Raw genomic sequence first — 18,739 nt, 5'->3', positions numbered from 1 at the left:
ATTGAACCCTTGTACTGAAGAATCATATCAAGTATGTTTTGACATTTTGTTTGGACAGCCCGTGTATTTACAGTTGTAAAATCAATCCAAATCCCTCGGAGTGTGAAATGTGATGTGTCACCAGAAAGTACTCAACCCCTACTGTCTTTAACTAGGAATGAACACTTAACATAACTCAATTGTGTCTATTTAGTTGTCATTGTTGTTTGTACATAAAGGGTGCACTGCAATGGAACTACATAACTTTACTCCTCGCAACTTTAGGCCTGGAGAAAGGCTCGTACCTTGTTGTTGAGATAGTGATCCTTCTCAGAGTACGTTGGTCTCGAAAGTTTAGTTTATAGATGGCAACTTGTTTGATCAGTTAATCTGGAAGAAATATTTCCACCCTATGCTAAATTGGAGACTTGGTATCACTCAGCAACCGATAGTATCACATCATCAAATGCTGTGTGATGTTGGTTGTTTATACCACTGTGTGATGGTTCAGAAGACAACAGAAAGGATCTTGGAGACAGGATATGGAATGTGTCCAAAAAGGGTTGGACAAACTAATAAAGAATTGGGAAAACCAGTCCTTTGTTTTTATGTAAATAAGACATGTTAAAGGCAACAGCAATTGACAATCAGTTGATGTTTTTCAAATCTATATATTTTTTTCTTCCTGTGAGGTGTTTCTGTAATATACAAGGTTTTCAAGTTTAGTTTTATTTGTCACCCATTATGGTACATGTACATTACAGTGAAATGCTTGGTTCTGTATGAGCCCCCTGAGATTGTGCAGTAAAAAAAAAGAAAAAGTAATAAATACCAAACTATACAAATTATACAATATACAACTAAAGTACAAACTAACATACAAAAAAGTGAAAACAATTAAGTACAAAATGCACACTTTTTTTTAAATACAAAGATGCAAAGATGAGGTAAGGATGTAGTACAGTAGTAGTAAAGTAGTAGTCTCAGTTGAAGTATTTTAGTAATTCTGTATTTTATTGACATTTTGCTCAAGTAAAATAACGTTTTTCAATTCAAACTATGACTACTATACACACGTATGTTAGAATAACAGATCATGTATCTTAGCATTGCAATTCAAATAGAAAATTGGGCTTTGGTGAAAGGGGGCTGGGGGGGGGGGCTTTGGTAACCAAGCTGGAATCCTGACTGGAAGGCTTACTATTATAGCCTATGACTTCATATCCGCTACGGACGGTGCAAGTGAAGTTTCTATACTACGAACCAAACTGGTCGCCTGATGGCGCAATATGTTCCTTTTTATGAAACAGGGAAAATCTGCGAGGACTAGACTGTAACAGACCAGACGCGCCACAGCTAGTTCACATTTGGACAGAAGACACGCTCTCCTTGCTTGCGAGCGCAACAACATTCACTGTCGATCTCGGGGAAGACAAGCGGAGCAGGATCAGTCCCGCTCATTGGAATAGATAATTAGATCTACAGGACTTGGTTTTTTATTTTGTATTATTATTTTTTATTTCTGGACTTCACCTTTCCAATATAGGCGACACAGGATACATTTACAGTAGCATAACCGGAGATCTGGGAAGATGGGTTCAGTCCCAGCGATATCTGTCCTTATTCTGGGCATTGTAGTTCCAACGTTGGCCGGCTACATTGAGGTATGTTACGTATGCTTTACTTATATATATATTTTTCCATTTCATCCTGTGATATTAGGCTACTACTAGTTTATTCGCCTGGCCTGACCTGTGTCAACATATGAGCGTACGTTCGCCTCAAACCAAGGCAAATCTTTTCGGACAATTTGTCTCTTGTGTTGTCGGTAGGCGAGCTATGCTGACTTTCTAAATAATATTACATTTTATTTCATATTCTGTGACAGGCCAGTAGCCGCCTAATACATTGTTACAGCTATTTTTGTCAGGATTCCCAAGTAAGTAATTGATTTCAGGTTTGTGGCTCATGGTTTATGCTTTTATATAGCCTAATTTATTACACCTGAGTTGTATTTAGGGCTTTTCCATGAAGGCTATTACATTTACCAGCCAATCCTGTGTTCAATTTATCCTTCACAACGACTTGAGCATCGATACAGTTAGTGTGATGAAGTGTATTGTACAATGTGGGGTCCGGAAGGGCTATAACATTGCAGGAATTATAGCAGGGTTGCTGCAGAGATCAAATGAAAGACAACTGGCCCGTTGTCAGGCCTTTGGGGACACAGTGTGGAGTGGGACTGTAGCCTACAATATATCACACATGCCTCCTCAGTCCTCACCATATCGGTTGTATTTATAATTTACTTTGATCATTATTAAAGGGGAATGGTTAGCCTTTATTGCAAATCTGGCAAAGCTTTGCCATTTGTAAACAGACTGGTCTCTGCTCATTCACTTTATAGTAACTCCAGTCCATATAATGGGCCTCCCCTACCCAGAGTAACAGCCTATCGGTTAAAGAATACCATAGTGAATTATAATCGTTTTTTTTGTGCTCATTTCTAATATCTAGATGCTCCCACTTTTAATTAGTTGATTTCATTAGTTTGATGTCCACATTCTTCTTAGCATGTATACTAAGCAAATTTGGCATGCTGCAGTTTGTATAGATCCAAATGACCCTGTAATTTAGGTCTCAATGGCACACACAGACACACACACACGCACGCATGCACGCACGCACGCACACACACACACACACACACACACACACACACAGGACACCTGATGTCCCAGTTTCCCGTTGGCTTATCAGTTATTGTTCTTAGACATTGCTGCCTGTGATGTCAGACACTGGTTCACAGTGTAACAATGCACCCATTTTCTGAGCAAACACGCCAGCAGCCCTTGGGTGAGCAAACACAAGTGCTGGTGCTGTTAGTTCAGCCTGCGTGACAAAACACCTCAACAAGACGTCTCCTGGCACCGCTCTGTAGCAGGGGGGGTTATCAGGGAATGTTTTCTCCTGCGTTTTTGTGTCAAAACCTTGGTCCATTTTGAGGCAAATTGTCTGGCATTTAGTGGGAAATAATGACTAGTATGTCCCCAAAACCAAAAATCGATATCACTGCACCTTTGTTAAAAGATCGATCCCCATATTGAATGATCGTGTATTCAATCAGCCCTTTAAGTGAACAAAAGTACAGCAATCGATCAAATCGATACAGACTTTTCTGTCCCCAGTTGATTAATGAACTTTAATCAATGAATTATCCCGGTCAGTCACCCAGATCAGACGGAGGAATGTGCAGGATCAGAACCAGTATGTGCCATTTCCAATAAATGTAACACAGGAATCTATCTTAATGATATGGTAGAGACATAACCACTTTCACAGTTTCACAGTCCATACTGACACAAGGTACAAGGCCAGTAGGACCTCATGTTAGCCTACAGTGCACAGGGACCGCATGACATACAAGTTTCAAGTTTCAAGTTTCTTTAATAGTTGTCATACAGAAGTACAGAATACTTTTATACAAAATGCTTCTTACTGTTACGCTCCAGAGACTGTGCAAGACAAGATAAGTATGAAATAAAATAACATAGTAAAATTAGAAGTAGAAAAATGAGGTCACAGTGTTCAGTTTAGACATATGTACAATGTTCGATGCAGAATAGACGTAGTTACCATACAATATACAATACAGTGCAGTGTACTAATATACAATACTATATAGTGCAAGGCAGGAATGGGACGAGGTGCAATTTAGGTACAATTCACAGTAGGTGTACGAGTTGTAGTGCAAATCCTTTATCAATAAATATAAAGTGTAAAGTGTGTTTGTGTGATCTAAAGTGTGGAGAGTGGGTGCTGCAGTGTGTTGTTTGTTTGAGTGAGTGTGTGCGTGTGTGTGCTGTGTGCATTTGATGGTTGTTGCATAGTGTTTATTGTTCGTTTAGCAGCCTGATGGCCTGGGGATAGAAGCTTCTTCTGAGTCTTTCTGTGCTCGCCTTAAGACTCCGGTATCGCTTGCCTGACCGCAGCAGTTCAAAGAGGCAGTTGTTCGGGTGGCTCGAGTCCTTAATAATTCTCTTAGCCTTCCCCTTGCACCGCTTGTTGTAAATGTTCTGGAGGGTGGGAAGCCCCCCTCCAATTGTGCGTTCGGCTGAACGTGTCACTCTTTGTAGTCTGCTACGGTCTTGTGCAGTGCTATTCCCAAACCAGGAGGTGATGTTGCCGGTCAGGATGCTCTCTATTGTACATGAGTAGAAGTTCCTAAGGATCATGTACAATAGACAGACTAAAGCCAACATATCACTCCATGTATGTTAAATATTACAGCAGCAAGGAATACAGTGGGGTGTGATGTTATGATCTCTAGTGCTGCTCGCTGGCTAAGCCAAATAGACAGAAGGGACTTGGAGATTAACCAAAGTCTCCGGTAAAGACTTTGACTCTGTCCTCCTTCCTCTTGTGGTGTGTGGAGCGAGACTACTACAGTCTTGTTTATGTGTGTGGTGGAGAAACGGAGAGAGAGAGAGAGAGAGAGAGAGAGAGTGAGGCAGAGGCAGGTGAGGGGTGGATATTGCTGTGCTGCTGACACATGCTGACTGCACACGCTCCCCCCTGAACCTGGCTTGAGCTGAATTTATGATCAGCTTGGGGAGAGCTCTTCAGACCGAGACCTGCACCTTTGTGTGATCCACCAACCAGCCCCCACCCACCCCCCACCCCACCCTCCAGCTAATGGGCCTGCCTGTTGGAGGCATTAATGGATGGTCCCCTATTGTTGAAGAACCAGTGTTCTTCAACGTGTGGGTTGGGACCCACACGAGTGGCTCTTAAGATTAAAACAGGTCCCTAATTCATTCTCTGGAAGAAATAGGAAGCCCCTATACTAGCGCTGGGTGATATGGGTAGTTATGGGTAGACATTCTTTTTTCATTAACTTAAAGGGAACACATTTGAGTCCTTTTCAACAAGTTAATAATATGCTCAATTGATGCACTCTAGCAGCCTCTACACCCACCACTCCTGTTCTCAATGGGCTGTTTCTGTGCCTTAACGAGCAAGCCGCATTTATCGTACAAATACGATTATTATCATACATCTAGCAGTGGTGCACAAGCTTGTACCGTCTAAGGAAATTCAGCTCCAACTGTCTGACTAGACATTGCAGATAAAATATTATTCAGAAACGACTCAAATGACTCATACTTAAAGATGTTGACGACCGTTAAAATTTTGTCAAAAACATATTTTAGGTAAAACTTTAGGTAAAAAGGGAAGAATTACGAGCGAGCTGCCATCCAAGATCTTTTCACAAGCACATACATGTACGTTATTAACTACGAACTAGCTGAACTGCACAATGCACATATTCCACAATTTCTCAGTGTTGGGACAACCTCTCATTCTGTAGTTCACAATGCAAAACATAGGAAAAGGCCATTTTCACAATAGGGCGCCTTTTCAAAATATATATATTTTATTACAATATGTATCATTCATGGATGACGGTATAAGATCCACACATTTGACATAACGATATACCTTCATATTTTGCACACCTCCTCCCAGCCCTACCCTATGCCTTCATCCCCAGTCCATTGCTCTTCCTTTTAGCCTACAGCAATATTAAGGCCTTATTGGAGTGTTGTCGTGCCCCCCCCCCCCTTCCTTCTCTAACCCCTCTGGGATTAGCACACCACTTCAGCTGTGTAAACGCTTTTGTTTTTGTCAGATACCTGTGTGATAGTTCTAGATTGTGATCTATTCTAGATTGTTTCTTCAGCTGTGTTTGCTCGCTTTGATCCACATTTGGATCCACATTTGGAGAGATACCCGGTTTACCCTGGTGGTTTCCCACCAGTCCCTCCACTCTTCCATTTCCCCGCTTATACGTTTCAGTTCCTATTCTCTTTTTCATCTGAACGCGTGTCTGGTGAGGGATTACGTTTCATTTTCTCTTCTCTCACAAAGAGAATCTGTACATCTGGAGCCTATGTAGAAACGGGGTACAGACATCCGCGTAATTGTTCAGTTGCATCACAGTGAGACATTTGGCCGCTTGGCTCACAACGGCTCGACGGGAGGAAGAATTGCTGGAATACTCCTTGCATTCAGTACAACCCATTCTCTGCAGAATTTCACAAGCGGCTTACAGCTATTATGACACAGTGTGAAATGACAAGATTGTGGGGGAAACGGTATGTAGCATATTCTGGAACACAACAGCTGATGTTGTGCTCGTCATGAAGTGAATCTCCTTCCAGGGAGCCTGTAGTGATGATGGTGTATCAACATCATCTCGTGTCACTTCTCACAACCTTCATGGCATCGCCTTTCAACTAGTTTTGAGAGACTTGGAAAAGGTTAATAGTCTTAATTTAAATTGCTATATGACTTTCCTTGACCATGATTTCACTGTTGAAAATATGTGAACAATACATACATAGTTGTCATTGTTGAGTCGGCGCAGTGACCTTGGACTTACTGGTATATATTTGTTTTAGGGCTGGGCGATATGGCCTAAAAATAAAATCTCAGATTTTTTCACACCACATCCGATTTACGATTTCTATCGATTTTTTTCTCTTAAAAACTAGAAACGCCAAGGAAATCATTAAAATAAGTGTTGTTTTTATTTGACACAAAAATTATCAAACCAAGATGAATTTCCCTATTGGGATTGAAGTGCAAACCTAACTTTCACCAATCTTCACTTAAAACAAATAAAAGGTGCCCCTTGATCATCAAACAAGAATGAATTTCCCTATTGGGATTAATAAATAGCAAACCTAACTTTCACCAATCTTCACTTAAAAAAAAATATATATAGGTTACTCTTGATCAAACAAAGATGAATGTCCCTATTGGGATTAATAGTGCAATAACTTGCTTTTTCACCAAACTTCACTTAAAACAAATAAAAGGTGCCTCTTGATCATCAAACAAGAATGAATTTCCCTATTGGGATTAATAAATAGCAAATCTAACTTTCACCAAACATACCTTTTTGTAAAATGAAATCGCCCAGCCCTAATTTGTTTGTATTTATTTGCAAATGTATTAATCAATCAGAGCAGTAATACGCCTAGAGACCTTTTCAAACGTGACAACATAAACATTGTGAATGGGCACCAACTTTATTTCCGATTGCAGTCAAGGAAACTATAAAAGAAGGAAGGTCATCACGTCAGAATATCAGCATTTATTTTTCTTACAACAAACAAAACACAATACAATAATACATAAGACACCACAAGACAATAGAATAGCAGCATTCTATGCTCTGCTTGGTGCCAGTTCTATTGAAGCATGTATTACAATTCTAAATATACAAGCTACCTGAGGAAATATACATCAACCAATAAACATTAGATAGTTAACAATGCAACAAATTGCAGGTGATTCTGACATCCGAGGTAATAACCTGTTTAAATTACGGGTCATAAACGAGGAGACGGCTGATCCCATTCAACTCAATGTCGGCTGAACTGAAAGTTTGCACACTTGTCGTCACCAAGGTGCGTTCACGCGCTACACAGTGACATAATGACCCTTCCTCCCCCCCCCCCCCCTTTTTTTTATCTACTTTTTCTCCCTTTTTCTATTTTTCTCCCATCCCAATTTCGTATTATCCAATTCTTCCCTCCCCTGTCTCGAACGTCGCTAGACCATGCCTCCCACTGGCCGGCTGCAATGTGGACGAAGCCTTGCATCACGTGTCCCCTCCGGTACACGAGGAGGCAGCCGTCGCATCTTTTCACCTGCACAGCGCGATCTCTCAGCGGCGAGGGTCTGCGTGGGAGGGTCACGCCGCCCCCATTGCTTCCTGATTCTGCTGCGCAGGCGCACCAACCGACCTGTAGGAGTCGCTGTCCACAACGTCCGATCCCCACCCACCAGCTTCCCACCCCTAACACTGCCAATTGTGTTAGTATGAACGACCAGCCAAGCTGGTAGCAATGCAGAGAGCTGGGCTCGAACCCAGCATCTCCTGCACTAGTGGCGAGCGCCTTGCCCACTGCGCCACTTAGCTGCCAACCCTTCCTTCTTTTATAGTTTCCTTGTTGCCCGTGTTTGCAAATATATATAGCTGACAGGAAATGCGCTTGGGCCCAAGCTGTTTCCCTAGCAACTGAATTCCACTGAAAAGGTTTATAGAAGAACGGACAAGCCAGTTCCGTCAGAATAATGGTCTCTGAAGGAGAATAGGCGCTCCAGAGTCTTGTTATAGTGTAAACGCACCTCTGCTCTGCGTAGCCCTTAGAAAGAAATGACCACTGCGCTGCAGTTACTGCTCTGTGGTTGCGGTCAGTGTTCATCACATGGGGCTGAATGGGAATAGTGATGAAGCAGGTGTTTTTAATTGACATTCTCAAATATTTTTAGTAATCCTTTTTTGAGAAGTCTTGCTTGATATTCGCTTTTTTGCATTAATCGAGGCTACAACATTGTGTACCACAATTCACGATATATAGAAAGAAATACACAATACGACACAGGTGGACGATGAATGGGAAATGTATTGCAGAGTCCTACTCTTGCAGCAGCACTTTTATCCTTATCTTAAATGTGTGTGTGTGTGTGTGTGTGTGTGTGTGTGTGTGTGTGTGTGTGTGTGTGTGTGTGTGTGTGTGTGTGTGTGTGTGTGTGTGTGTGTGTGTGTGTGTGTGTGTGTGTGTGTGTGTGTGTGTGTGTGTGTGTGTGTGTGTGTGTGTGTGTGTGTGTGTGTGTGTGTGTGTGTGTGTGTGTGTGTTGGGGTGGTGTGAATGTGGTTGTCTGTCTGCGTGGTAGTGTGTGTCACTGTCTATGTGCTGTATTTATCCTTAGTTGTGTGTGTGTGTGTGTGTGTGTCTGTGTGTGTCTGTCTGTCTGTTTGCTCTGGCTATGTGCTGATAGTAGTACACAATGCATGTGAATGAAAGGCCCCAGTTGGCAGTGATTGTCTGGTCTTTCTATGGAGGCCTCCATGGCAGGGCTGAATAATTCTATATTGAGGATCTTTTGTGTGCTGCTGAATGGCCGGTAGACCCAGGGTGGCTGACGGCCGTCAGGAACCCATGTCAGAGTGGATTCCTGCCTGATACTCGCAGACAACAATCTGTGTCACTTGTGTTTGATAGTCACCTTTCAGTGGCTTCTGTATACCTTTGGACATGGTGCAGCAGTACTGTATACCTTTGGGCATGGTGCAGCAGTACTGTATACCGTTGGACATGGTGCAGCAGTCTACTGTATACCTTTGGGCATGGTGCAGCAGTACTGTATACCGTTGGACATGGTGCAGCAGTCTACTGTATACCTTTGGGCATGGTGCAGCAGTACTGCATACCTTTGGACATGGTGCAGCAGTACTGTATACCTTTGGACATGGTGCAGCAGTACTGTATACCTTTGGACATGGTGCAGCAGTACTGTATACCTTTGGACATGGTGCAGCAGTACTGTATACCTTTGGACATGGTGCAGCAGTACTGTATACCTTTGGGCATGGTGCAGCAGTACTGTATACCTTTGGACATGGTGCAGCAGTACTGTATACCTTTGGACATGGTGCAGCAGTACTGTATACCTTTGGGCATGGTGCAGCAGTACTGTATACCGTTGGACATGGTGCAGCAGTCTACTGTATACCGTTGGGCATGGTGCAGCAGTACTGTATACCTTTGGACATGGTGCAGCAGTACTGTATACCTTTGGACATGGTGCAGCAGTACTGTATACCTTTGGGCATGGTGCAGCAGTACTGTATACCGTTGGACATGGTGCAGCAGTCTACTGTATACCTTTGGGCATGGTGCAGCAGTACTGTATACCTTTGGACATGGTGCAGCAGTACTGTATACCTTTGGACATGGTGCAGCAGTACTGTATACCTTTGGACATGGTGCAGCAGTCTACTGTATACCGTTGGGCATGGTGCAGCAGTACTGTATACCTTTGGACATGGTGCAGCAGTACTGTATACCTTTGGGCATGGTGCAGCAGTACTGTATACCTTTGGACATGGTGCAGCAGTACTGTATACCTTTGGACATGGTGCAGCAGTACTGTATACCTTTGGACATGGTGCAGCAGTCTACTGTATACCTTTGGACATGGTGCAGCAGTACTGTATACCTTTGGACATGGTGCAGCAGTCTACTGTATACCTTTGGACATGGTGCAGCAGTCTACTGTATACAGTTGGACATGGTGCAGCAGTCTACTGTATACAGTTGGACATGGTGCAGCAGTACTGTGTAGGATTGCATATATTACATATCTCGCCCCTGACAAATATAGGTATAATAAACAAAAAACGAATACCGAAACTAATAAAAACTAAACTAAAACAAATTTTAAACAATACAAACTAAACTGAATTGAAAACAAAAATAATGACTAATGAAATGAATGAAAAATACAGATTCAGATTCAGAATTTTTATTTGCCACATGGAAGCAATACAATCATACAGTTTTCATACAAAATCATAAATAGAGTTCTACCATGGGCAAAGGGAGCAGGAAGAAGAATAAATCTTATGGTTACCTGCCCCCTTACACAATACACAATTATAATAACCCTATCTATTAGGTATACAGAGTATTGAATCAGTATATTGTTTCAGTTTTCAAGTATTGTGGTCTGGTATACTGGTATTGGTATCGAGGTCCAAAACACTACCATACCATTGACAATTATATACTTTGGCTGGTACCATGGTAAAACCTGAAACTACCATCGAACTACCATCATACCTTTTTGTCAGGGATCCAGAAAGCTTTCAGTGCACCAGTGTTTTTATTTCCGAGGTATTGGACGCTGAAGGTGCTTCACGTTGAGCATGCTAGTGGAGGTCTATAAGACGAGGATAGGACATGGCCCCAGCATTCTAACGGAGGAAAGACAGTGTGATTTATCTCCCAGTAGTAGCCTATAGGGCCATTTTATAACAGTTTTATGACCACACTTGAGTCACTGGCCCATCCTGGTCTTATTCTAGGAATAGGGTGTATACTGGGTGGGTGGGCCTATACTTCTGAGGGGACCTTCATTTCCACCCCCCCCCCTATTTTTTCCAATGGTTTATGCAGATAGTTGGGGGGTTCTTTAATGCCCAGACAAAGTATTCACCCTAAAATGGCATGTACCCACAAGTTAAAGCTTTCCAATGCATTGTTTTTTCTCTCTCCTTTCTAAGCTACTGTATAAGGAGAGTTTTCCTTGGCATTATGTGGTGTCATTGACACTGTACATTCTGTCATGTCAATCGATTTCAAAGCAACAGCATGTCCTCCATCAACAGACAATCAGCCTTTGAATAGTAGATTAGTGCGAAAGAAAACGAAACAAAGCTTTCAGTTGTTTTGACCAGTCTTGTATCCCCTGCCAATCCTCTTAATGCCAAGAAACACTCGTACATTCTGCAGAGGGAAAGGTACTAATAATCCTAATGGCCTTCCACGCCCTTCCTGACACACACACACACACACACACACACACACACACACACACACACACACACACACACACACACACACACACACACACACACACACACGCACACACACACATTGTTGATACACACACACATGACACTCACTCACTCACTCACTCATTATTTCCTCACTCACTCACTCATTATTTCCACACCCTTCAAAAGCAAACAGGCTTCAAACTCTCGCACCAGAGCACAGTGAGTGAGTCACCTGTGTGTCAAAGAGTCAGTGCTGCACACTGAACAGCAGCATCGCTGTGTAGATGACCAACTATATGGAGGTTCTGGTGTCTTCTAGAAGATGACCAACTATATGGAGGTTCTGGTGTCTTCTAGAAGATGACCAACTATATGGAGGTTCTGGTGTCTTCTAGAAGATGACCAACTATATGGAGGTTCTGGTGTCTTCTAGAAGATGACCAACTATATGGAGGTTCTGGTGTCTTCTAGAAGATGACCAACTATATGGAGGTTCTGGTGTCTTCTAGAAGATGACGACCAACTATATGGAGGTTCTGGTGTCTTCTGAATCTAGAAGACCAACTATGGATGTTCTGGTGTCTTCTAGAAGATGACCAACTATATGGAGGTTCTGGTGTCTTCTAGATGACCAACTATATGGAGGTTCTGGTGTCTTCTAGAAGATGACCAACTATATGGAGGTTCTGGTGTCTTAGATGACTAACTGTAGGACGGTTCTGAACGATTACATCTAAAGCCCCTCTCATTCTTTTCATTTCCTCTACGGTACCTTCCCTACACTAGTACACTCATCATCACGTTGTTTCCCTTTCTTCTCCTACCGTTCTCTCGCTCTCCCCTTCTGCCGCTTGTTCCTCCCCAAGCCCGTGCATGTCTCCTGGAGCGGTGCCATCGCCCGCCACGCTCTGCGCTCATCCTTGGGATTTAAACAGAGAGGCCTCGTCAGGCGCGCCTCCTTCTCACGATGCAAGGCTTTGTCTCCTGGGCGCTGGGCGCGCTCTAATTATCCCAAGCACGCCGAGCTGCCTCCACTCGATGACTCGGAGAGTGTGTGTGCGTGTGTGTGCCCACCACACTGGGGTGCGTATGTGTTTGTGTGGCTGAATCCTCTTTAGAGCTCATCTCATCACATATTTAGTCATTTTCTTCTCAGTGAGAGGTTCTGAGCGGCGAGGAGTCGGACGGAGTGAGCGAGTTTGAAGTCGACGCACTCGACTCTTGACGGCACGTCAGCTCAGGTTGCACAACGAGTGCGAGTCCCTGCCATAATGTGGGAACAATCAGGAACTGTGTAGCTCCAGCAGACTCCAAATTAACCTAGCAAGCCCCGCTCAATGTATTGTGTACCGCGGTAGCTGGCGGTCATGGCAGAGAGCCCCACACACACACACACACACACCGAGTCCCATTTCTAACAGTCAGCAGGCTTGGTCGCACGTGAATTCCTTTTGTTCAGCTGATATATCAAGGTGCTCAGGAATGTGTAGCCCGAAGTGCAAACAACGCGCCGCGGTGCCGTAGTGTCTTACTAGAGCAGTTTCTCTTTCTCTCCAGAGAGATGGTGCTGAGGATGAATATGTGCCCCCCCCTTGGATCGGTAAACAAAAGCATTCCCTCTGATCTCTTTTCTCAACAAGCCTCTTGTAATTTCAGAGTTTATTGTGGTTTTTATTTCATGTCTTTTATTTGAGAATAAGAATGCCCTAAAATTCTGTGGGTTTTAGTAAACCCTGTCACCTCCCAGCCTACTCAAGTCTGTGGATATGCCCCCCCCCTGTCTGTATATGCCCCCCCCTGTCTGTATGTGGTTGCCTACAGTGGCTCTATGACTCACTTCTCCTGCCTGGGTTTTACCTATGAATAAAACATCTGCTGTTCTATCCAGGGGTTCTATCCTACTGTTCTATCTCTGCGAGTGTGTACCGCTAGCCTATGGACGGACTGGGACCTTTATTACTATTGTTGTAGATAGTAGCGTTTTTTAATGTCTCCATGGCAATGACCATGTGTCTGGACACAGTGTACAAGACTCAGCGAGTGTTTAACACAACCACAGCTGGAATGTTCCTCCAAACATTCACCTATTTCCATGACACCATTCTACCTATTTTGAGTGTTTCACCAAACCTATTTCCATGACACCATCCTACGGAGGCCATTTTAAGGCGCGCCAGTCAAATGACTGTTCAAGAATTTAAATTTGAATGGAAATGGCCGCTCTGTCAACAACAGTTCTATGGTCTGTCTGTTTGTCTGTCCCCCGTTTGTCCACTTGTCTTGTCAGTATGGGAGGGGGGGGGGACTCTACCCATCTGTTTTAAATTGTCTTTATTGTTTACACTGTTCTTATTGTCTGTACTACTGTGTTGATGTTTCTGCTAGGCAAAGGAGCCAAGAAACAAGAATGTCACTCCTCTACTATAAAAAGACAGGGATGTAACTAATAAATTTGAAACTTGAAACTGTTTTGTCTTTAGGCCTATAATGCTCTCTGTTGCATTTGCCAGGTCTAGGCCTGCATCGGTTTTGTAGGATCAGTAAATCATCTGCAGTGAGTCCTGTACAATGATTTATCTGCTGCACCAAACTAAAAGAGAATTGAAGCAGGAAATCAAAAGAGCAGTTGAACTGCATGCTGGGTATTAAAGAGCCAGTTGAACTGTATGCTGCGTATTAAAGAGCCAGTTGAACTGTATGCTGCATATTAAAGAGCAGTTGAACTGCATGCTGGGTATTAAAGAGCCAGTTGAACTGTATGCTGCGTATTAAAGAGCCAGTTGAACTGTATGCTGCATATTAAAGAGCTTGTTGAACTGTGTGCTGCATATTAAAGAGCCAGTTGAACTGTAGCTGCGCATTAAAGAGCTGGTTGAACTGTAGCTGCGCATTAAAGAGCCAGTTGAACTGTGTGCTGCATATTAAAGAGCCAGTTGAACTGTATGCTGCGCATTAAAGAGCCAGTTGAACTGTGTGCTGCATATTAAAGAGCCAGTTGAACTGTGTGCTTGGTATTAAAGAGCCAGTTGAACTGTAGCTGCGCATTAAAGAGCCAGTTGAACTGTATGCTGCGCATTAAAGAGCCAGTTGAACTGTGTGCTGGGCATTAAAGAGCCAGTTGAACTGTGTGCTGGGCATTAAAGAGCCAGTTGAACTGTGTGCTTGGCACTAAAGAGCCTGTTGAACTGTGTGCTGGGCGCTAAAGAGCCAGTTGAACTGTGTGCTGGGCATTAAAGAGCCAGTTGAACTGTGTGCTGGGCATTAAAGAGCCTGTTGAACTGTGTGCTGGGCATTAAAGAGCCTGTTGAACTGTGTGCTGGGCATTAAAGAGCCAGTTGAACTGTGCTGGGCATTAAAGAGCCAGTTGAACTGTGTGCTGGGCATTAAAGAGCCAGTTGAACTGTGTGCTGGGCATTAAAGAGCCAGTTGAACTGTGTGCTGGGCATTAAAGAGCCAGTTGAACTGTGTGCTGGGCACTAAAGAGCCAGTTGAACTGTGCTGGGCATTAAAGAGCCAGTTGAACTGTGCTGGGCATTAAAGAGCCAGTTGAACTGTGCTGGGCATTAAAGAGCCAGTTGAACTGTGCTGGGCATTAAAGAGCCAGTTGAACTGTGCTGGGCATTAACACTTTGAGCGCCACGCCTGGTTTTCCGTTTTACCGCTTGAATGCCACCATCGGCGCCAATGTTAACGTTAATATCGCCTAATCTATGTTTTAAATTATGGCTATGTGTCTAATCTGCCCATCGCATTATCAAAGACTATTTTCCAGTCAGTGCTGTGAAGGCAGATTGTTTTTTTATCGCGTCGTTTCCGTTTCAGAGCAGTTAGAAAAGCCCCCGTTTTGATATAAAAAACAGCTCATTCTGGAGCATTCTATGAAAATCGTCTTTTAGTGGAATATTCCACAACGTTGATATTCGTCTGCCTTTTTATGAATCGTTTTCAAATAAACGCTAGATGATCAATATTATACGTGCACGCAAGCACATTACGGCCGCGCACTGATAATCGCTCCGTTGATTTCCTCACGGACTTTTACAGTGAAACCGAAAGAAGACATTTCACAAAACAGCTTATAACTTCATCAAACTTACTCTGATTATCCTACCACTGATAACATAGAGTCCTTACCTGACATCAGATGGTATCCAACTGGTATATTCCAATTCCTGATCACCATTCGAAAAAAATCGATACGTGTATGGATCCAACGCGATACAGTAGAACTCCATGATCCGCGGGGCTCTGAGGCTCCAGAATGAACTCTGGTAACCCCGGCTGGATCAGTGAACTGGAAAATGTGGAGTACCGGATTTTTTTCCCCATTCATTTTCATTGAGTCCATTCCAAAATCACTTATGTCATCTGGGAGACGACAGGGGGCGTTTTTTTCCACAGTGATCGCCGGCGCCCCTCGGCTATACTCGGGTAGGCTCGGGTGATGCAATAATTTTTCAGATCGCAAAAAAAAAAAAAAATGAGAAATCTCGTGAGTGGCACTCAAAGTGTTAAAGAGCCAGTTGAACTGTGTGCTGGGCACTAAAGAGCCTGTTGAACTGTGTGCTGGGTATTAACCGTTGCACTGCCACACGACAGAAGGTTAACCTGTTGTGTGGCAATGAAAGGGTTAACCTTCGGTGCATTGTTGCAGTGAAAGGGTTAACTGTTTTTGGTAGTGCGGCAGTGAAAGGGTTAAAGAGCCAGTTGAACTGTATGCTGCATATTAAAGAGCCTGTTGAACTGTGTGCTGGGCATTAACTCATTCAGGGCAGAGGATATTCCTCATCCTGGTCTAGCTAGGCCACGCTTTAAAGATAGGAGTGTGTCACATTGTTTGTAGAGCTATATCTATATTCTATATTATGGATACTATATATAATATATATATATACTATGGATACAATACTATGGTCACTATAACTATCTTCTGTCCAAGATGCAAAAAAGAATAAATTTGTTCATGAATACGTTCACACGTTATGCCGTGGTGAATATAAGTATAATTTCGGAATGATCCAGGCTAATTCCTGACTGGTTATAGGGCGCAACCGCAACGTGAATTCTACTAAAATCATTCCCTGGACTCGCTACTATTTCCAAATCAAATGTATATAATAGGTATTATGTTTCATCATGAATGCATGAAAGGGGGGGGGGGGGGTAAACCCTGGAACAGGAACTCTCGATAGGAACTCTCGATACTGCCTACTAGCAGGATCTGGCCGGTACTGTACCCTCTGGGTCCCAGTATGCCTTTTAACGGCAACATACTGGTCCGTGACATTGAATAGAATATTAAAATCGAAAAAAAAAAGAAAAACGATCCAAAAACCTATATATATAATATATACGTTTTTTGGCCCTTAACTCAATCAGCGCCAGACCCAAGGATAGTCGGGTTATCTCACCATGCGTTGAGCGCCAGGACCCCCGAAAACCTGAGTATAGTCGGGTTTTCATCGCTATTTCTTTTATTCGATATTTCTATTCATTACAGGCACACGGACTCAGGGTTAACATGGGGAATCATCCTGAGATCACCAAAGTGCAATACCGGCCGCATCCTCCCAGGAGGCAGTATCGTTTGAAACCTTATATCTTGGCCTGTGCAATGATCAAATGTCTCCGGGCGCACAGTTCTTTGTCAGGCGAGGTGAGCGGGTATCCCGAATGGCAGCGTCAAATGCCCCCGATGCATCTGTTGTGGTGGATTATGTTGGTGACACGACGGACACCAATACTTGGACTCGCGATCAGATAATTGGAATATTCTTTTTGGGGTACCTCCTAGTGAAGGTAAGGGCTAAATTGTATCCTGCTTTGATCCAACCATGATTTCACCTTGATCGCAACGTGTGTGTGTAACGTTACTCCACAACGTATGCCGTTGGTGACGATCAAAGCATCAAAAAACTACCCCCCCCCCCCCCTTTCATGCATTCATGATGAAACATAATACCTATTATATACATTTGATTTGGAAATAGTAGTGTGTCCAGGTGAGAAACGGCAATGCTTTTAGTGAAATTCACGTTTTGCTGTATATCGTCATTTTCTGGGATTAGACAGGATCACTCTAAAACTATACTTATATTCACCACGGTATAACACTGGAACTTATTGATGAAAACATTTATTCTTTTTCACATATTGGACGATAGGTAGTTGATGTCAAATGCGCCATAGTATTGTATAGCTATAATATAGAATATGTATATAGCCCTGCAAACACAGACACTTATTCCTATCTTTTAGAGTGTGGCGTGGTACGAACAAATGATGCTCAAGTCGGTGGCGTCTAAAGAGTTAACGGTTGGCGCCCAATAACGTATAAAACATTGTTGGCCGTGAAAGAGTTAAAGAGTTTTTATTGTAAAAGTATATATATATATTGTCATTTTCTTCTTTGAGACCTAAACTAACCACTACCACAGTCAAATGGGAAAAGTAACTCAAAACGGCAATCAATCAAATCTAGACATGCAGTGAATAATTTTTTTGTGAATCCCTGCACCTCTATTGTTTTGCATGCTCAACTGCTCCAGTAAAATAAATTACTCAAGGGCTGTTTATTTCTTCTTCTTGCGTTTCAAGTTATCCCATCCTCAACGGAATTCTGTCTCTCTTGTCAAACAAGAATCTTCAAGTCAGATCTAGTTTTCCAAATCTCTATTGATGTGGCTCTTAGCCATGTGTTGATTTGTTTATCACTCTGTTTCCTTCTTCTGTGTGTGTGTGTGTATGTGTGGGAGGCTGTGTATTTGTCTCTAGACGCGTGTGCGCCGCACATTCTCATACAGAAAGCTCCCATATTCTCCTTTATGCTTCATGAATTGGTTTATACAGCAGCATGCATCATTCAGAACATGTCTTGAGGATGATCATAGCTGTACTACATGTGTTTACTTGCGGTATGCGCTCGTGGTGGCGATTTGAGAACCGTATGAAAGATGTTTGATTTGTCTTCCTTTTTGTTCAGTTCCTGCTGTGTTTTGTGTGTGTGTGTGTGTGTGTGTGTGTGTGTGTGTGTGTGTGTGTGTGTGTGTGTGTGTGTGTGTGTCAAGTCAAGTCAATTTTATTTATATAGCACATTTCCAGGCAGCGGCAGCTGGCACCAAAGTGCTTCACAAGCAGGTTGATAAAAACAAAATAATGTGATGCAAGATATAAGATTAAAAACATAGTAAAGCAATGAAAGTAATAAAAACAGGTAGGACACAGTAAAACAAAGGGGATGTGTGTGTGTGTGTGTGTGTGTGTGTGTGTGTGTGTGTGTGTGTGTGTGTGTGTGTGTGTGTGTGTGTGTGTGTGTGTGTGTGTGTGTGTGTGTGTGTGTGT

At 42.9% G+C, this 18,739-nt stretch overlaps 1 protein-coding gene across 2 annotated transcripts in view; it reads left to right on the top strand.

Moving 5' to 3' along the window:
- Nucleotides 1-1,325: 1,325 nt before the first annotated feature.
- Nucleotides 1,326-18,739, top strand: part of aplp2 (amyloid beta (A4) precursor-like protein 2) — a 111,428-nt gene continuing 94,014 nt past the window's right edge. Inside the window, exon 1 of one of the 2 annotated variants that reach the window (XM_084323059.1) lies at nucleotides 1,326-1,643. In XM_084323059.1, the coding sequence (XP_084179185.1) occupies nucleotides 1,572-1,643 (72 nt within the window). In that variant the 5' untranslated portion in view covers nucleotides 1,326-1,571. The remainder of the gene's footprint in view (nucleotides 1,644-18,739) is intronic. The other variant, XM_084323058.1, reaches the window with a different exon arrangement.

Source organism: Notolepis coatsorum, assembly GCF_963971535.1.
Source record: "Notolepis coatsorum genome assembly, chromosome: 1".
Lineage (NCBI taxonomy): Eukaryota > Metazoa > Chordata > Actinopteri > Aulopiformes > Paralepididae > Notolepis > Notolepis coatsorum.
Note: the sequence above shows the minus strand (reverse complement) of the source record. Positions and strands in the feature narration are given on the sequence as shown.